Source organism: Musca domestica, unplaced genomic scaffold (genome assembly GCF_030504385.1).
Source record: "Musca domestica strain aabys unplaced genomic scaffold, Musca_domestica.polishedcontigs.V.1.1 42, whole genome shotgun sequence".
Lineage (NCBI taxonomy): Eukaryota > Metazoa > Arthropoda > Insecta > Diptera > Muscidae > Musca > Musca domestica.
In genome coordinates, this window is record NW_026712329.1 from 3,066,146 (window position 1) to 3,088,407 (window position 22,262).

General features: G+C 32.5%; 1 protein-coding gene across 7 annotated transcripts in view; it reads left to right on the plus strand.

Moving 5' to 3' along the window:
* The window catches only part of LOC101901783 (paired box pox-meso protein), a 176,043-nt gene that overhangs the window by 120,417 nt on the left and 33,364 nt on the right, over positions 1-22,262 (plus strand). For 6 of the 7 annotated variants that reach the window (XM_059127156.1, XM_059127153.1, XM_059127154.1 and 3 more), the window contains one exon: positions 4,840-4,881. The exons of the other annotated variant lie outside the window; for it this stretch is intronic. In XM_059127156.1, the coding sequence (XP_058983139.1) occupies positions 4,840-4,881 (42 nt within the window). The remainder of the gene's footprint in view (positions 1-4,839; positions 4,882-22,262) is intronic. 7 annotated transcript variants of the gene reach the window in all.

Sequence of the window (22,262 nt, forward strand, 5' to 3'; positions counted from 1 at the left end):
CTTTTCGCATAATTATAACAATAGAGAATGCGAACAACAGTGCTCATGGTGATGATGATGACAATGAGGATTTATGGGGATTTCCCTGGAAATAAACTTGTAAAACATCTCAATCACAGGACATCCTTTGGAAGACAAAACGAATGACTTCCAGCCTTGTGGTTGTGGTTGGTTATGGCGTCAACATATCAACGTAAATCATTTGATTTTCTGCGTGAGAGCTCATAACTCCAGCGCCGACCCTCTTCCCTCCCCCCATCCTTTAGCCACAAATCATAGGACATGAAAATGAACCCATCATCGTCATTCGCATTGTCATAAAATGACGATCGCAAAACAAGTGGTTAAAGGCACCAATGAATCCACCACATTCTCAATTGTTATGGTTTTTTTACATTTGAAAAGATGATGAAGTTTATGGCATCATTATAGAGCGACAGCCGCCACACTCCAAAGGAGACCACCAACCACATGGCCACAGTTAGTTGAGCAGTGCATAGAACATCGATTAACTTTTTTTTCTTTCAGCCAAACGGAGGAACGGAAACTCTATTGTCGGCATCTAGAATATGATGTTTATTGTTATGATTATTTTACATTTATTGGAACGTTTTCAGTTGATTCGAAGGGAAAACGTCAGCAAATGCAGTGCACACGCTCGCGACACGTGCCTGAGCTGCGTAACTAAATTGAATAAATTTTCGTATTTGGTTTGCCAAAATTCTGAAAAGGATGCATGTTGTTTGACAGGGTATTCGTTCGTTGCTCATTCCAGCGATTTAGCACACTTTCAAAAAGTAAAACGAATGAACGGCAGTAGAAAACAAGAAAGAGGCCAAAAGAGCAACGATATTTGGTGTTTTGTTTGAGAGTGCCAAAGGACTCCACGGAACAGCAAAGTCATAAAACATGTTGTATTGTAAGTGTCTTTCGTTTTTGTTGCAGGCCAGCCAAATAGATGTCCTTTGCATACGTTCACGATTCTACACGGGCCATGTGACTTTATGAATTTGTTGCGTATTTCCACCTCCCCCCATGCCTTGCCTTGCCACTCTGGGGATGTCCTGGCATTAAAAGAAAATAAAAGTTCATTTTTTTCTCAGCAAAGTTTTCATAACATCCTGGCAAGTGTTAAAGCCACCAAGTGGAAGGAAGTTAATAACCAACAGTCAAAGTGGTCTTGTGGGGACTCGCTAGCCAGCCAGACCTTTGGGTGCTTCCATGATTATGCTAAAGTTAAAGTGTTCGTGGCAAGTTTCTCTGGATTATTGTGGCAACAACAAAATTTTAACAATTCTGTCAAATCATAATTAATGTGATTATGTCTCTCCCCTCCCTCCTCGCCCACTTGGCGGGCATTTGGTTTATTTCAACACACAAACATATTCAAAGAAAACCAGATGGTTTTTCCATAGATGGTGCTATTTTTCTATTACCATTCCCAGTGTTGCTGTAGTTGTTGTTGCCTCTTACATTTCCCTTTCCCCTGGTATTTCAAACGAAAATTGATGTGCCCGTTCCGAATATTGTGGGTTGATTCATCTTGTTCGGTCTTTTTTGCTTTCTTGCAACATTGAAAGTGACATTCAATCCTCCCCACCCCACCCGCCTTGCCATGTGAGAACAAATGAATTACCTCCCACCCTCTGGGGAGTTTTTGAAAATGTTACAAAGAATCAATCTGAAATTAAGTGCTTCTAAAGTGAATGGAATAAAGGAAGAAAGCAGGAAATTTTTTTTTGCCAGGACTAAGGTTATGGCAGACATGTGCTGTTTGTGTTTGTAATCTCTGAGCAGCAGTAATGTGAAGTGAAAGAGGGGGGAATTCCAAAGAGTGTTTGAACATTAAAATGTCATATGTAGTTTTGATATTTAGCTTCTCAAAGTTTTGTGAACAGGGAATGGAAATGAGAACTGTTGCGACTAAGAGGATAAGGAAGTAAAGTTTAATAGCGAATTTATATCGATAGCTTTTTATGAAATGTTTTTATATAAAAAGTTCTTTATAAGAATATGTTTTATAAAAAAAATATTATTGATAATTATCGATTTCTTCAAGGAACATTTTAATCGATAATCTTTCCTTTTATAAGGAGCTATGCTGTTACAAACTGTTTTCCTCCTTCAATATCGACAATGCTTCTTTATAGGAAAGTGGTTATCTGCAAACTTTATTTTTGAAAAAATGTGTTATTGACTACTTTTCTGGAAAAGTGGTTATCGATTACCTTTCTGTATAAAAAATTTGTTATCGATAACGTTTCTGCATAGAACAACAAACATTTCTGTATGGAAAAGTTGTTATCGGTAACTTTTCTGAATGGAAAGGTTGTTATCGACAACCTTTCTGTATGGAAAAGATGTTATCGACAAATTTTCTGTATAGAAAAGTTGTTATCGACAAATTTCTAGTATAGAAAAGTTGTTATCGGCTACATTTCTGAATAGAAAATTTGTTATCGGCAACATTTCTGAATAGAAAACTTGTTATCGGCGACATTTCTGTATAGAAAATTTGTTATCGTCAAATTTTTTCTATAGAAAATTTGTTATCGACAACTTTTGTGTATGGAAAAGTTGTTATCGACAACTTTTCTGTATGGAAAAGTTATTATCACAAATTTTTCTGTATGGAAAAGTTATTATTGAAAACTTATCTGTATGAAAAAGTTATTATCGAAAACTTTTCTTTGTTATCGACAAGTTTTCTGCATAAAAAATTTGTTATTGACAACTTTTCTGTGTAGATAAGTTGTTATCGACAACTTTTCTGTGTACATAAGTTCTTATTGACAACTTTTCTGTATAGAAAAGTTGTTATCGACAACTTATCTCTATAGAAAGGTTGTTATCGACAACTTTTCTGTTGTTATCGACAACTTTTCTGTATAGAAAAGTTGTTATTGACAACTTTTCTCTATAGAAAGGTTGTTATCGACAACTTTTAGAAAAGTTGTTATCTATAGAAAAGTTGTTATCGACAACTTTTCTCTATAGAAAGGTTGTTATCGACAACATTTCTCTATAGAAAGGTTGTTATCGACAACTTTTCTGTATAGAAAAGTTGTTATCGACAACTTTTCTGTATAGAAAAGTTGTTAGCGACAACTTTTCTGTATAGAAAAGTTGTTAGCGACAAAGATAATGTCTGAGAAGATATAAATATATGTATAAATAGTCTTCCTCTCAATGTATTTGTTACGCTGCATTGACAATGATTGGTTAACCCGAATTTGTGTGGATGCTGTGGCCATACACAAAATTTGAAATTGAATATACCCCTATTTTCACCGCCCCCAGATAGATAAATGCCATCGTATAACTCAGCCAGCTAGCAGCCAACTGTTGTGGTAGCAAATAATTGATGATGCCGATCATCATCAAACAACGTATAAAAGATTTCATTGGATATTAAGAAACACCCACACACACAGACGCAAATGTTTATATATTTTATAGAATGTCTATAAAAGTTATGGCATATGTGAGAAAACAATGGGTTGGTTCGCAGCAAGAAATAGTAGAAAAAAGATTTTTTATTTTAGATAAAATAAAAATTTTTCATTTTTAGTATTTCACGTTAAAAATAAAATACTGTGATTTTTTTTTTTTTTTTTTTCAAAATCATATCTAAGCTAAAACATAATTTCATGGAAAATTTGGAAGATTTCTGGGGGAACTGAGTTTGTATTTAAAGTGCAACTTTAGAGAAACTAGTTTTTTGTGATTTCTCTGTCCCAGCATCTGAAAATCCTCTTCCCCTCTAAACTTCAAATACAACTTTCCGTGCCTGACTTCCGATTTATGTGCTTGCAAGGGTGTTGTGTATGTGTGGCGTTGCCACATCTTGCTTTCATATCCATTTAATGTAAAACTAAATTGTATTTGCACCAGAATGTTTACATGATTTATGATGTCATTAATTTTCGTTGACAGATCAACATGTTAACGCTGAGATGTTGGCTGTCGCTGGCTGACTGTCTCTGCCCACTTGAGAATTGTGCATGCATTCACTACTCTTGGCTGATGAATATTTAAGGGTTTACAAAAATATTTTGATTGCAAAGAATTGTTTTCGTCTACCCTCCATTTTTGTGATCGCACATTATATAATTAAAAGATTTATATTTGACCCAAAATGGCCAAGTATAATAGTTTTCTGTTGTTGTTTTTTTTTTTTTTTTTGTTTGTGAATCAATGAACAAATTGTTTAGTGATGAATAAAAAAAGTTGTGCTATTTGTTCTTTTGTAAAAAACGACATTGTTCTTGTAGTTCCAAACAATGATTTCATTTAGCTTTTTTTCAATATTACAGAACCTCATACTGAGTTCAGTCTCTCCCTCTCTCGTGCTATACGTGTTATTATTAAGGTTTTCTCACAGCTTGATCATCATTGGAGTCATTATTTTTTGTTTTGTTTTTTTTTTTTATTATTTTGCCTCCCAACACAATGGGAATTTTTAGAGAACGACAATACTAATGACGACAGAGTCCATAAAATTTAACAAATCTGGCGTTAAATGGCAAAAGAATCATATTTCAATATTTTTATGTTTTGAGTCCCCTGGAATTTCAATTATTTCCAAAAGGGGATTGTTAAGTGAGTTGGAATTTCTTTTGATAGGTAATCGTTGTGATTATGAAAAAAATGTTTTCTATTATAAGCTATACCAACTTTAGGAGCTGTAAGATTAAACCAATATATTCCAAATTATATATTTTTAACATTTTTAAACGCTTTTTCTGTTGTTCCTTTTTTATTAAATATCTCTTATTTGTTTGCAAAATTCTTTTCCTTTATAAATAAATTTTATTTTTTCTTTTATTTTTTCATTAGCCCCCTTGCGACCAGACTTAGAGTCGTATTGTTATAGTACAGGTAAACTAGTTTGCTGTTTATGTTCTTAATTTTCTAACCTTTTTTTGTTTCAAACACCTTTTATCTTCTTCTTCTTTTTATTTCATATCACCTAACATAGCATATATATTTCTTTTAACTCTACTTCTATAATTTGAAGCAATTTTTGAGTTTCTCTACACCTCTACGGGGTTTATTTGTAGTGAAATTTACACTTGTTTTAAAAATAATCTACAACAACATGTAGTCGTTGATATTTTTTTTTGTCCTCTATCTCTCTCTTTGGCAATTATAATTGTGACGCTTAGACAAAATTCAAGTCAACTGTGTTGTATAATTAATATCAAGTGAACTGCATATAAATTCATCAAAATACGAAAAAAAAAACACAAAACTGCATATAGGCAGCAAGAAGCATCAAGCGTGGTGGTGGCGACAATTCGTGAAGTTGTTCTGCAAGCAAAACGCATTCAACGTATTTTGCCATGAATGTGAAATGAAAAAAACTAAAATTTTCTGGTATAAAATGGGGTTTGCTTAGTCGTATGGCAACTGTAAATGAAAAGAAAAAAATAAAAAATAAGTTGGCGCTTGACTTATACTATGTAACAGAATGAGCTTGGTAACAATGTAGAAAAACAATATTATTGCTTTATTTCACTCAGAGAAAAATGTTCGTCAAATATCACTTAATTGCAATAATAAAAAATTAAAATTATAATTGATTATAATTAAAATTACAATAATAACATTAAAAATAGAAAAATAATAATAGTATTGTTACTATAATAAAAATAATAATAATAAAATAATAATAATAATAGTAATAATAATAATAAAAATAATAATAAAATAATAATAATAATAATAATAATAATAATAATAATAATAATAATAATAATAATAATAATAATAATAATAATAATAATAATAATAATAATAATAATAATAATAAAGAATATAACTACAATTAAAATAAAAATAATTGTAATTGTAATGCTAAATATAATGTTAATTATATTTATTGTAATTATAATTCTAATACAAGTTAAAAATATATAAATATTATTGATACAAAAAAACAATAATAATTATATAATTATAAAAATTAAAATTATACAGGGCGAGATAAAAAAAAAACTACAACAAAGTCTAATGCCATAATTTTTACATTTTTTTTTTTAAAATTCTATTGAATGAAAGCAAAAAAAGTCGGAAATAGCATCAAATTTTAGAATAGTTTAGATTGGTTCGCATTGGTCACCTTTGGCACCCTGTACAGAAAATGTTCTATTTATTCTATGTTGTCGAAAAGATGCAGTCTGCCACTTTTCTTAAGATAATTTATGAAATCGATAACTTTTCCATGCAGAAAATACGTTATCGACAAGTTCTCTATACAGAAAAGATGTAATCTGCAACTTTTCTTAAGATATTTTATGTAATCGTTAACTTTATATATAGAAAAACTGTTATCGATAACTTGTCTTAAAAAAACGTTATCGGAAGATGTTATCGACCATTGTTTATACAGAAAATATGTTATCGGTAACTTTTCAATGCAGAAAATATGTAATTCACAAATTTTCTATACAACATCGCAGCTTAAATTTTTCCCTGGCTGTATTTGTTGTATTACAGACTCTACAATATTTTAGAATATGTGCAAACTTTTAACAAAATGTAATCAAATTGTATGTCTGTGCTGTAAGTACTTTAGTCAAGTATGCCAATATAACAAAAAAAAGACCATCTTCCAAGTAGCAAAATCCCAAATAAATGGGGGAAACTTAATGTCATTATTAAGGGTTCTCTATTTTTGCGACAAATAGACGACATCGAAGGGATGTGGATTTTTTTAGCCAATCTTATTTTCCATTCACTAACATATGTGCAAATTCAAACGATTAAAATGGTTGTTGTGTGGGATTTCAAAAAAAGTTTGGTTTTTATGGGATTTTCCCTCTCAAGGATAGGCTGGCAAACAGAAAGGGTCCATGACAATCAAAGGCGAGGGTGGTGGTTGTGTAGAGCATGCAATATTATAAAACTTAAGTATCTACCATTAAAAGCCTAATTAATATTGTCTTTATTGGAAGTTGCAGAGAAGAAGGAGAAGTAGAGAAATAAAAAACGCCACACATATCATAAACTATAAATTCTGGGAAATTTGAAAATAACAACAAACGACACCATTGTCTTCTTTTGATTTTTTTTTGTTGCTGGTGGCAGTGGCGGCCAGTTATCAAGCTCAAACACTCTCTCACACACACACACACATGTTGAGAGTGACCATTTTTTTTAGAATGCTGGCAGGGTTGGTTTTAAAATATTTATAGGAAAAAGAGGCAAAAAAAAAAAAAAAATAGCACAGAGCTTTTTGTTGTCATCCATTAAGGGGAATTCATTATTAAAAATCATTTCATCGAATCCGAGTCGGCCAATTCTAAGAATTTTGGGAAAAATGGCTTTGATAAAAACGGCCAACATCAGTAAATATGTACTCTCCACTGTGAAGGGAAAAAATGCTTGAGAAATTACCACTAAGCTATGCTAATTTCATTGTGAGGGCGATAGTAGATGACGGATAAATTTCAAATGGAAATTAGTTGAATAGACAAAACATGATTTCCAAGAAAATTTTGGAATTGTGGGAATTTGAATGGGATTTCTCGTAGCTTCCTACATTAACTAGGAACTAAGGGAGTAGGGAGGCCTTTTTGTTAAAAATTTCGAGGAGATAATAACATAAATTAAAATTTTCTTTAGTAAAGAATAGAGAAAGTTCCTGTCGAACTTAGACCCCACAAAGTGCATATATCTGTGATCAGCATAAAATTCTATGTCGATTTGGAAATCACTCCTGTGGAAATCACTCCAGGTTCCGAAAGACATGAAGTAGGTTGATAAAATTTTACTCAAATGTGTATCATGTCTGCAGGACTTTTAGTATTGAAAATGGGTCATGTAGGTCAACGTTTTGGTATAGCCCCCATATAATGGTACCTCATTTTTCGGTATTATGGTGATTTAAGCGACATTATTCACCGGAATTGTTTCTAATTTTGTGTTTGAATTTCGTAATGTATACTACAGCCTATGACAGAAAATTGTCTGTGCAGGTCCACATCTTCGTATAGCCCCCATATCCACGGTACCTCCCTTTTTCGGTGTTATGGTGATTTAAGCGACATTATTCACCGTAATAGTTTCTAATTTTGTGTTTGAATTTCGTAATGTATACTACAGCCTATGACAGAAAATTGTCTGTGCAGGTCCACATCTTCGTATATCCCCCATATAACTATACCTCCCGATATTCGGTATTTTCATGATTTTAGCAGTATTATTCACCGGAATTGTTTCAAATTTGGTGTTTGAAGTTCGTAATGTATATTACAGCCTATGACAATAAATTGTCTGTGCCGGTCGACGTCATCGTATAGCCCCAATACAACGGTAGCTCCCTATATTCGGAATTTTGATGATTTTGGCTACATTATTCACCGAATTATTTTATTCAAGTTTCGCATATGAATATTGTAATGGTTTATGACAAAATTTGCCCTTGCAGGTCCACGTCGTCGTGTAGACCCTGATATAACGGCTACATTCGGTATTTTTAAGATTTTAACAGAATTGTTAACGGATTTTATTATTATTTTTTTTTTTGAAAATTTCTAAAATCGTTCCAAAGATAGGCCCGGCCGAACTCACGGTTTTTTTACTTGTTTCTTAATAGGAAAATATTTTGAAACGCAAAACATCCTCCGCCAATGTGGCAAGAAGAAACCTTTCCTCCGTTTCTTCTTTGAGATCGCAACTATGCTAAATTTTCTGCAAAATCTGTTGATGGCGATTTAATGGTCACTTGGACATAAAAGTATTTTGAAACATTTCGAAATTTGAATGCTTTTCATGTTTTGACAGCCAAACAAATTTGACAATTATGTGTGTGTATGTATGAATAGCTTTGATCCGAAAGCTGTCAAGCTAATTAGCAAATTAGTCACAAACTATTGACAATCATTATGAGATAACACAAAAAAAAAAAACAAAACTCAAAACAACAAAACACACACACACACCCAACAAAATACGTCTGTCAAAAATACCCACCCATATTGAGATTTTTCAATTCCTTGACAAATCCCTTTAAGAAACACATCAGTCATAATTAAATAAAAACCCCAAACAACAATACTACCTATATAATTAATAATAAAAAACAAAATATATTAAACAATTTTTTATAAACAAAAAAAATGAAACAACAAATAAGTTCACAATTTCAGTGATGCGTTCTAAAGCAATTACAAAGGCAATTAGCAATTGTTAACTAAGTAGAACCAATTTTGAGATAGGTATATTTAGGTTTGACCATCCATCCAACCAGTACGTATACTTGTTTTGAAATACATTTTTAGAAAATTAGATTAGCAAATCTTTGGGCAGAACAAAAAAAAACAAGACAAAACTTAATTGAGTTATTCGAAAGAATCTTGCTAATAAAAATAAAACATGCTTGCAAATTTTTATATATATTTTTTTTTAATATTAAATCAAATACAGCAACAAAAACAAAATGATAACATTAAATTATTCGCCTATCTATCTGTCTGTCTGACTTTGTTGTGCGATTTGACTTTTTAACATTGAAAAAAAAAACGAATATTCTTTCGCATAATTTGAATTCACAACGAAATCTTTTTTCGAATACTGCTGATTAGATGGAGGAGATGTTTTAAAACAGTAGCCAACAACAATAAATAAGTCAAGTGTACAATGCTCTCATTTTATGCGTAATTGAATTTAACAAATTATAGAATATTAGAAAAAAAAACCCACAAGAAGAAACTTTGAAATGTGCTGGCGGAGGGAGAGGGGGGTCTTTGATAATAACCTCGCCTTGTAGAAACTTGTGAAATAAAATTAAATGAAGTGCATCACCAATAAATATATTTTTTGAAATATTTTCATTTCAATATTAGATTAGATTAAAAATCGCTTGACTCAGGTTGATCTTTGATTAGAAGAATATGGCAAGGAAAACTAATTTTTTAATGATTTTAATACCCTCCACCATAGTATGGAGGGTATATTAAGTTTGTCATTCCTTCTGTAAAATCTCGAAACATAAATTTTAAACCCCAAAAAGCATACATATATATTCTTGATCAGCATAAAATTACTCTAGCTTCCGAACGAAATGAAGTAGATTGATAAAATTTTACTCAAATGTATATTATGTCTACAGGACTTTTGGTATTGAAAATGGGTCATGTAGGTCCATGATTTGGTATAGCCCCCATATAGCGGTACCTTCCGATGTTCGGTACTTTGATGATTTTAGCGCCATATTATATCCCGGAATTCTTTCAAATTTGGTATTTGAAGTTCGTAATGGGTACTACAGCCTATGACAGAAAATTGTCTGTGCAGGTCCACGTTTTCATATAGCTCCCATATAACGGGACCTCCCGATATTCGGTATTTTGATTATTTTAGCGACATTATTCACCAGATTTGTTTAAAATTTTGTATTTGAAGTTCTAAAGTATACCGCAGCCTAAGGCAGAAAATTGTGTGTGCAGGTCCTCGTCTTCGCATAACCTCCATATAACGGTACCTTCCGATATTCGGTACTTTGATGATTTTAGCGACATTATTCGCAGGAATTGTTTCAAATTTGGTATTTGAAGTTCGTAATGGGTACTACAGCCTGTGACAGAAAATTGTCTGTGCAGGTCCACGTCTTCGTATAGCCCCTATATAACGGTACCTCCCGATATTCGGTATTTTGATGATTTTAGCGACATTATTCACCGAAATTGTTTCAAATTTGATATTTGCGGTTCGTAATGGGTACTACAGCCTATGATAGAAAATTGTATGTGCAAGTCCACGTCTTCATATAGCTCCCATATAACGGGAGCTCCCGATATTCGGTATTTTGATTATTTTAGCGACATTATTCACCAGATTTGTTTCAAATTTTGTATTTGAAGTTCTAAAGTATACCGCAGCCTAAGGCAGAAAATTGTGTGTGCAGGTTCTCGTCTTCGCATAACCTCCATATAACGGTACCTTCCGATATTCGGTACTTTGATGATTTTAGCGACATTATTCGCAGGAATTGTTTCAAATTTGGTATTTGAAGTTCGTAATGGGTACTACAGCCTATGACAGAAAATTGTCTGTGCAGGTCCACGTCTTCGTATAGCCCCCATATAACGGTACCTCACGATATTCGGTATTTTGATGATTTTAGCGACATTATTCACCGGAATTGTTTTAAATTTTGTATTTGAAGTTCGTATTGGATACTGCAGCCTAAGGCAGAAAATTGTCTGTGCAGGTCCGATATTCGGTATTTTGATTATTTTAGCTACATTATTTACGATTTTTTTGCAAGTTTCGCATTTGAATATTGTAATGGCTTATGACAGAAGGTGCCTATGCACGTCGTCCACGTCGTCGTTTCGACCCTAATATGACGGCTACATTTGGTGTTTTTAAGATTTTAACAGAATTTTTAACGGATTTAATTTTTTTAAAATTGCCAAATTCGTTCCAAATGGTGGAGGGTGTTCAAAGTTCGGCCCGGCCGATCTTATAGCTTGTTTACTTGTTATTATTTTTTTTAAACCTATTTCTATCGTTGATATTATCTTTATTTTCATACAATTCAATTTATTGAAATCTCGAAACCAACCCCACCTAATGTAGCAACAGCACCTTTCACGCCGATCTTTTGTGAAACTGTGACTGTGGATATATTTCACAATTTATTATATGCCACATTAAGAACTGAACGTGCAAATTAAACGAATTCTAACCAACCAACAAACAGATGACAAGCAAATAGCCATTGGCGAATAGGTTAAATAAAAATACAACAATAACTACAACAACTGCCATAAATTTGAAAAAGCTCTTTGTGTTAAAAGAGAACTCTGAAACATAAAACAAATTTTATATTTATTTGATTCAATAAAGACAAGTGAATGAATCATGTAAGAGAGGAAAAAAAAAACAAAACAACAATGACAACAAAAAAATATTTCCCAGATAAGACCAAATTTTTAGCTACCCAGACGGCGCAAAGGTGAAATTATAAGACGATGACGACGACGTAAAACGACAACAGCGAAAAAAAAAAACATAGAATTAATAGCAGACTTTGGGAAAATTTTATGCAAGATCTTTGTATTTTCTTGCCTCTATTATAAAGCCCGCGCGATCAATGTGAACTAAAGATAGCAGAGATAGGTTGTATATTGCGAGAAGGCGCTAAGAGCAAGGAGGGAAAAAATTCAATGTTAGACATAATAATGATTATTGTGTTTAAATGTTTGAATAGGCTTTTGTATTGTTATTTTGGCGCGCTTAATTTTTTCAGTTTTTGGCCTTCTGTCTGTTTGCTTGTGACCTTTACATGGCAGAATTCAAGGGTAGGCCCAAAACAAATTATTCTACATAACACAGAACTGAACAAGTGAACACAGAACTGGTAGACAGCCAGAGAGTTGGATATGCCACTAGTTGTTGCTATTAATTCAGCAGCGACGATGAAATGTAATTACATTTCGCATTAAAAACATTAAAAAAAAATAACAGATGTTTTTATCAACCACCACCACCAACGACAGCAACATCAGCCAACAAACGCCACCACTTAAGGGTCGCTGAAGAGTGCTATTAATTTATGTATGACCGTCCGTTCGTCCTTTCTATCGATCTACACGCTTATCGCTTTGTAAAACACAATTTTCCCTTTTGGCTGCATTCGACCGGTCGCCCGACCGACCGACCACTGCAGTCAACAGTTGAAAGACACCAAAGCAATCAATTTGGCCGAAAATAACCTTCATTTGGCAACCAAATAATACAACAACTCCCTGGGTACTTTAGCCGGCTTGTTTGGCATGTGAAAATATTGTTTGACAACATTTACAATGTCATTCATTCTTTGCAGCAGCATTACAGCTCGTCATTCTGGGTTCTCACATCCCTTACTGGCGTCGCTTATTTATCCCAAATAATGACCCCAATGCAAGCAAAAAAAAACGCAAAAAATCTAACTCACAACTCATTTGTCCACACACACATGAAAAGTTCCTATCCATTTGCTGGAAAAAGACATTGTTGAGCCTTTTTTCGTTTTCAGTTCACAAATGACATTTATGTGTCAATGGTTCATTGTCAACTGAGGCGATAAATTTGTAACGGTAATTTAAAAACTCCTCTGAGGGGTGGTTACTAAAATTAGTTCCTTTAATTTGTTGCATGAATTTAATAGTTAAAGGACTTGATCAATTGAGATATCAGATTTTTTGTATTTTGATTGGGCGGCATTTTTTGGAAGGGGGATAGGGACCGAAAATTTCAAATTTGCTGCCAAACAGATTTGGTATAAAAATATCCAAATTATTTTGAAAAATCTATACGGAATTTAAGGCACATATATAAAAAACGAATTGATCTAGGAAATAATCATTTTTCGGGAATTGGTTTTCTTGGTTCTCAAAACAGGATATTCGGACTTTTAAGTCTAGCATTCCTATTATTTTGTATGTTTATTTTTTAATTTTTTTCAATTTTATATTTGAGTATTCGGGTTTCAAACACATAAATCTTTGAAATATTAATTTTTCGAATGTTTAATTGAGTTTCAAAACAGGATATTCGGACCATAAATCTTGCAGTCTGTCTTAAAGATTTTTTTATTATTTTTATCTCTGTGCTCGGGTTTCAAATCCCTTGATTCGAAATCTTCAATCTTCCTTGACAGCAAATTCCTATAAAAATATTAAAAGAAAAAAGATTTATATATTTAAAATTAAAAAAGGGTATTAAGTTTATTAATTTTCAAAACAGAGTATTGGAATTCTGACACCTCTTATTAAGTTGAGTTTTCGGATTTCAAATCGGTAAATGTAATTAAAATACCTTAAATCTAAGGCTAAAAAAAAAAATATATATATATACATATATATATATATATATATATATATATATATATATATATATATATATATATATATATTTTTTTTTTTTTTTTTTTTTTTTTTTTTTTGGAAACCTGGGTTTTATAGTAAAAATCGATTTTTATAAACCCAATACCCAAATATGAAAAGAAGTAATAGCCTTAGATTTAAGGTATTTTAATTACTTTAATTAATTATATATATATATTTATATATATATATATATATATATATATATATATATATATATATATATATATATATATATATATATATATATATATATATATATATATATATATATATATAAAATTTAGTCTATTAATAAAAAATAATGGATTTTAATCAGAGTACTCTGTTTTGAAACGGAATATTTAGGCTTCAAAACCGGCTAATCATTGAAATAACCGGTTTTAACTAGATTATTTAGTTTCAATTCCATGAACTCGCTAAAAAACCTAAATCTTGAATATTATTTAGAAACAGTTTTCTTTCCTAATTTAGTTTTTAAAACCGAATATTGGTATTTGCTTTATTTAAATAATCGGTTTTGGCGGAGTATTCGGGTTTTAAACCGCATAAATTTGTTAATATATTTTTTTTTAATTTTATAACCGGATATTGGTATTCGATTGTAAAAACCAAGTACCTTAGGTTTCAAAGCCGATTATTTAGTTTTCAAAACAAATTAATAATGCAAATAACCGGTTGTTTTTAATTTCGCAACCTGTTTTCACAGGTTGAATATAACAGATTTAAGAATCAAAAATGTTTGAGGGATATTAATTTATTTGTATATCCTAAAAAGGAAAGAGTTTCGGGACATCTAGGTACACCCATCTTAGCTGACATGTCATTGGAATAAAATTCATTTTTAACATTTAATTTGAAATAAATTTAATAATTGGTTCCCACATTAAATTTTTTATTTATTTATAATTTAATAAGTTATGTAAAATCCTTTATTTATTTTTGAAACTGAATTTTTGAAAATTGGCATACAATTTTCCCATGGAATACAAGCATTTGGGGTCCCAAAACCGGACATTTCGAAATTAAACCCGAATACCCGATTTAGAAAACCTATTATTTGTCCTTCAAGGTACAGAATATTAACCAAAACCAAAGGAGATTAACTTTGTTAAGATATTCGTTCAAACATCTTTGGATCTGTTCCCTAAAACTACCGCTAAAAACCAACCTCATCGAAAATTTACATACAGCATTTGAGCCACGTGTACATACCTGTTGTAGGAGAATAACACTCACATGGAAGCCTCTGCATCCATCCTTCCATCTGTCGGCTTTTGCAGACACAAAAATGCATTACATGTCTTCCACTCGTTCTCCGCTTTTGTATTCATTCCATTATTAGGCAAATGGTTAAATAAATAGCACACAAAACATTCAGCCAAACAACAAACACAATGCACACGCACATAGATGAGAGAATATCATCAGCAGCAGCTGCCTCTGGCTGAGCTCGGTGTAAACATTGTCATTATTATCCTCATTGTCGTGACAGTGATGATGTTGAGGAGGATCATCATTATTATAACAGTGTGTGAACAACAACTACTGCTGTTGAGTCGAGTGCTCAGCACAGAAGAAGATCGATGATAGCTCACACACTCGCTCACTCACCTTTTTCAAGTAGGCAGCGGCATAGATACATGAGCAAGGAAAGGCTGTCTGCCGCTGCTGCTTCTGTCATAAAACATCAGCAAGAGGCAAAAAGTTAGAACAATAAGGTAAAGAGGGTATGGAGTTTGCTTTTTGTGGCATGTAAACAGAAATAATAGCTGCAGTACCACCACTCATGGCAATAACGATTATAATAATAATGCTTCTGCTTCGTCTGATGAGAATAAAACTGACACAGAGCTGAGAATACCAGACTCTCATCTTGTGAGCCGTTTGTTTTTACCTTTTTGATTTTAAGTGTATTTACACATTGTCTGTCGGTTTGGCCTGGCTGGATGGGCTGAGTTGTAATGAAGTTTCAAACAGGATGGTTGGAAGGTTGGTGGTGGTGTCTAAAAACAGTGGCACTACATAAGTGCCAATATCAATAGACCTACAAAACGTTTTTGATCCAAGTGAGTTTGTTGTTGCATTAACACACATGTTAACTCTTAAATATTTGAAACGTCTGTCCTTTGTCTTCTGTCGACGTAGAAAAGGGGAATAGCAGACTCACATATTTTTGTTTTGTGCGTTGAGAAAAGGGAATTGAGTGATCGCAATGCGGTTGTATTTTAGGCTAATAAAGTTTATGTTGTTTTGTTCATAAGTGGCGGGTTAAATATTGTTAAGAATCCTTTTAGTTCTATGATGATAAATGATTTTGAAAACATTCAATAGAGGTAGTCGATATTGACTTTTGTCATTATAGCTTTTAAGAGCTCTTGAAAGAGAGGAGGAAAAATGAGGAGAGGGGATTTTGAGCAAAAATCGAACATTGAAAACGCTCTATTTGTTCAGAAGGTAAAAAGTCGAATTATACCTTGTATTTTGAGTATTGATATTATTTTAAATAATTTTTTTATATATTTTGACATTAATTCTATATTCCAAATGATAACTTTCTCTCATTAATAATGCTTTAAAAATGTAATAAAAGTTTTCAAGTTTCTAAGCGACGGTTGTTTTTTATATCTCTACAAACGTCTTTTAATAGATTATTTACAGAAACTCTTTGGATTTCTGGGAAAAACCTCATTGACATTCTTTTTAAATAATTAAAAAAAAGTACATATTTTGCAGAAAAATGTATCTTGAATTATAAATTTCCTTTATAAGGTCTCCAAATCGGATGTTTTCTAACAAACTAATAGAGTACAGCACACAAAATAATTTCTTTACTCATTTTTACTAGTAGAGTAAAATGTTACTCTATTTCGAGCTGAAGTAACTCGTGAGCGCAGACATTCAGATGTCTTACGGTTGAAGCTCCCCGTTCGCTGGCCTTTCTCTTTGAAATTCATCCAAAATATCAAGGTATTAAAGAGATTCAAACACATACCACAATATCGATAAAAAGTTCTGATTATTTTCCATAATCTCCAGGGACAACATAAATATTATCTTCTCCTCCCTCCTTCGAGTTGTCACATCTTTCCACATTTTTATTGCATTAAATTGAGAAACCACTCAATTTGCCAAAAGCACTTAAAATAAAAGCGTAACACTTTCTTTTCAATTAGCCACTGATGGAATGATAAAAATTTCAAAAGAGAAACCAAAACAAAAACATGAAAAACTTTTTTTCGGTCTTAATAAAATTATGGCGTTAATGTATTTCTCCAACAACAACGATAAAAAGTCCTGGAAAATGGTTTCTTCCTTGTCAACAACAATAATCATAATAATAATCAGCTCTTGACAATCTGATGTTGAAAACCACATAATGGTGATTATTTAAACCCCAAGATACCAACCAGAAAAAACGACAACAAACAGAGATTATAACGCTCTTGATAACACTACTCACACAAATGCCATAAGGACGAAATACAGAGGAAGAAGGAATAAAACCTGTTACCCTCAAAAACATTACATCCTTACACAAATGAATAAATAAATAATAATCCTCAGTCATTACTCTTCAAAGTGATTTTCAGGGAATTTTCATTTATTTTCGAGTGCGACAATGTCACTTAATTCCCGCCACCACTCCCATCTCCCGTCAACGTTTCAGATTTCTCCACAGCAGGAGTACGTTTGTTGTTGTTGGTTGCACAAGTGAAATTGGATAAGTGACTGGTATCATCTATGGCTGGTGCGTTTAATTCAATTATGTGCATACAGACAGACGAACAGTTGGGCATACAAACACATCTACTCTATACCAACATTAACCATACGCCAGCAACCATTCAACTGAGTTGTTCATTGTCGTGCATATGTTTGATATTTTAGGTGAGATAAAACATTTGCCAAAAAACCACCAAAGCCAAGCAAAACAACACACAAAAGCAACAACAACATTACCAGCACCAACGACAACAACAACAACAGTAAGAGACCCCCAAAAGGAAAATAAACACCACCCTCTCTGTGTGAGATTGAGGCACTCGCATTTACTCCACATTTAAGAGTAATACAGTAATTGAAGCACACACACTGTACACACACATACTTCCAATTCAGAGTACCAGAGAATGAGAGTCCTTTTGTGTGTGTGTGTGCCAAAGCAAACAAAAGGACTGCAGTATGGCAATGATGCTTTTGTTGCTATTTTAATGCACACCTTGGTATTTTGTGTGTTCATATTACATGTGACTCTGTGAGAGAGAGAAAGGGGGAGTTTGCCGCTCACTTAGCCATTGTGGTAAATGTAATCTTTGTCAAAAAAAACCTTGCTCCTTTCTCCCCATTGATTTTGTCTGGTAATGCAGAGAATTTTTGGGGAGCTCAACAACAACGACACAACATGTCGATAGATGTATTACAACGATAGGTTTTAATGTGTTCGTTGGTTTCTATTATCGTTTGAGTAATCTTTGCCACCATTTGGTGTAGTTGTTGTTATTACTTTTGGTATTTTTTGTTGGTATTTGTGTTTACTCGTTACTTATTAGAGTTGCAAATAAGCCACTGTTTTATGTTATTTGCGTGTGAATGTCAGTTATTGTTGTTGTAGTCATCGTCTTTGGTAGCTAGATAGGTAGATACCTACAAAGGTAAATATAATTTACAATTGGCGTTGTTGTTGTTGTGTTTTTCTTACCTCTGGCCTAGAGAGTTTGCTGGTGTTTGACATCAAACTCAAATTTGTTTGCCGTAAACATTGAAAACATTTCGTATTGTATTGTTAGTTTACCCGTTTTGAATGTTTGATAACGTCGTTGCCTTGCTGTTAACGTAGGCATTAGCATCATTGATGTTGTTGTTGTTGTTACTGGAGACAGCAGCAGCAGTAGCGGCGGCGGCAGCGGCAGTTGCGTCGGTAAAATCAGAATATCTGTGTGATTTCAATCGTCAGATTTGTTATTTGCTATTTGAAAATTGCCGTCGGTATTTTGTAAATGTCGTGCATTGTCTGTAAATGATGAGGGGCAAAATGATGTTGCAGGTTTTGCTGTGTTGTTCTTGTTGTGTTCGAATATCGATATTTGCTGAGAGCAAACACACTACTGTTAACAAATATTTGAGGATGTAGGTATGTATCTACAAAAATCTGACAACTTATAGAGGGAAGATGTAAAGGAATATACCTTTAATTTTTTCCTATCTAAAGGCATCGGTAACACAGATTTGGTAAAAACTACATCATTTTTAGCTATAAATTTAAAAATATTTATAGAATTGAAATTTAATATAATCCATTGTTCGTTGATGTATAGTCATCGATGTTAATGTTGTACCTATTTTATTTAATTATTATTGAGACCTGATAAGTTTATTCTAGTTTTAGTTAGAAGTATACCCAGAACGATCCGAATCCGATTTTGAAAAAGTTCAGTTTTCGAATTTTTGGTTAAATTTTCGTTATCTACTTAAATTTTTGGGATATCCAGGTAAAGACTCTTGATATGTAGGATTCTACAGTTATTAAGTGAATATTATGAATATTTATTGATACATTTCTGAAGTAAAAATCCTCATTTAAATGATTGTTCGAAGTTAAAGTCGGATTGTTATAAATATCTTCATTATTTTAAGTGATTTTTGGAATTTTTGCCTTCAGGTTTCGTCTATCGATTTTATCCATTCATTTGTATTTCCTAACCCAAAACTGTTTAAATCGATTTCGATTTAAGAATTTTTGATCTGTGGCTCTACCAATAAATGATGGAATCGGTTCAATGACCTATTGGTGAGCATTTTTAAAAAAAGAGCAGGAACCGATTTCGAATTTTCGATTTTCTATACCATTATAAATCAATTGCAAAACGAATTACATGGTATATTATTTGCGGTTGAAGTCCTCAGCTTCTTTCCTATGGGTTTTAGAGAAACACAGTTAAAAATACACTGCCATAGTAGAGCAGGGGACCCTGTTGTATACCTATTACAATTTTCTTTTGGAAGTCTCTTTAATGTCGATTCTTCACAAAAACCTTTAAAAATTGGTAACCGCAAGCTGAAAAATTTTCTCCGATTTCCCGTTCAATAAATAAGAATTTAAACATTCCATGAAATTTAAAACCATTTTCCAGATTTGTTTTAAATAAATCCTATTAAAATCATCTAAATTTCATTTTGTTGGTAATTTGATATTTTCTTTAGCATTTACAAATTGATACTGCTCGCCGCCTGTTCTATTTATTTAGGCATGTCCTCAAATACAATATTTGTCCAAAGGATTCCGTCGACGGTAGCTAATGGAAGCTAATTTACAAATTTGTACAAAAAGGCTAGACGTTTTTATTTGTTTGTGATTTGTTCTAATTCGATTTTAACTTATATTTAAGAAGACATTTGTCATTCAAGATGTTTTTTTTTTTGTTTTAAACACACACACACTCTCTCATATGTTTAAATATTTATTTTTGGTATTTGCTTTAAAATGGCAAGACAAATAAAAGAGCCAGGATGTCACGGGAAATGTCAACTTCTGTAAGAAAAAGGTAGCATCTTAGACTAATCGTTGAATAAACATCCTTTTCCCAAAAAGGGATAAGGTAAGAGGCTCTTTTAAGGTTAAGAATGAAATATATTTTAATATATTTCCAGTGGAAATTTCTCTTAAAATCCATCTCAAAATTATTCTCCACCCATCTAAAAAAATTCCCATTTATAAATATCCCTATCACGTTTCATGCCTCATATTGGTATTTTACAAAGATTTATTACCATAACTGCCGGCATTATCTCCTCAAATATGTTCACAGTTTGTTTCTTCCCCCTCCTCCCCACACTTGATATCATATCATAACATTAATTGACTTCTTTGATCTTGAAATCTTAATAAATTTGTCTCATTATTTGTTGTTACAAAAGAATTTCTTGTCTCTAGTTTTATAATCCAAAACCGATCCAGAATTTGACATTTTATATTGATCATTTATGGTTAAGATTAATGGCATGATGATTTTTCACAGATTCCCAAAAGAGCAAAGGGTGAGAAATCTCCACATTATGCCTGTGATTTGTGTGCCTTCGTGTGTGTGTATGTACACTGGTGGCCAAAACTAAAGCAACTGAAATTACAAGGAGAATAAATGCCCTGTAACTTTTTCAAAAATTAAGAAAATGAGAAAGTTTTTCTTGTTTTAAATTAGGTACTTTATTCACTTTTTAAAAACCTAAAACATAAGACCTAAATTCATTTTTATATAAAAAATAATGTTTGGTAAAGTCAATTAACCCGATTTTGGCTTGGACAAAACAAAAGCAACTCTGTTGTACATTCATATAACCGCTGCAATTTCAGTTGTTTTTACTGTGATATTTATCGCTTTTTGCTTCCTTCGACAATTTCGCTTGTATTAAATCCTTTTTGAGAAGTTTTTTACAACAGTAACTGTTTTTCGTTTCGTTTTTTAAGTACTGCCCAAGAAAATTTAAAAATGGCTAGAAGCAAATACAGTACTTGAATAAAACAGCAAATTATCAGTGACTATCAAAACAACATATCACAGAAAATGATTTCCGAGAAATATTTCATAAATATTTATGTGATTTCATAATTATTTCTGTATACTAAGTCAGTTTTTTGAAACTGGATCAGTAGTAACAGTCTATAAAGGATGAAGGCCGTGAAAAACTTCAGCCCGTACTGATCCACAAATTGTGAGAGAAATAAAAAACAACTATTTAAGAGTTCAACTGGATTGGTGAGAGAGCAATCATTGGATATTAGCTCGAGATCAGTGCGTAGACGAGTAGTGGCAGCTGGTCTGCATGCCCGTAAGACATCAAAAGACCATTTATATCTGAAAAGATCAAAAAGGCTTTCGGAAACGATAATATTAAGTGGAATCAAGCTCAATGGAAAAAAACATTATTTCTGGGATGAGTCTACGTTTAATATTAAAGGCTCAGACGTGAAAAATTTTACGGTGAGAAGACCAAAAAATGAAGGACTCAAGCCGCAGTGTTGCAAAGGTACAGTAAAGCATGAGGGAGGGTCAAAAATGGCGTGGCGCTGTTTTTTTTTTTCTATGGACTTGGGCCTATGCATAAAATAAAGGAAGTTGTGGATCGGTTTGTTTACAAAGATGTGTTGAACATCACGTTGTTCCCTTACGCTGAGTAAAATATTCGGCTGATTTGGGTGTTTCAGCATGACAATGATCCCAAACATGTATCAAAACTTGTCAAATATTGGTTTCGGGAATCAAAAATTCATGTTTTGTTATGGCCGGCACAATCACCTGACCTAAACTCCTTAGAAAACCTTTGGAGTATCGTAGATAGGAAGATCAAGAGAGATTCCCAAATAAATAAGCATAACATTTTCTA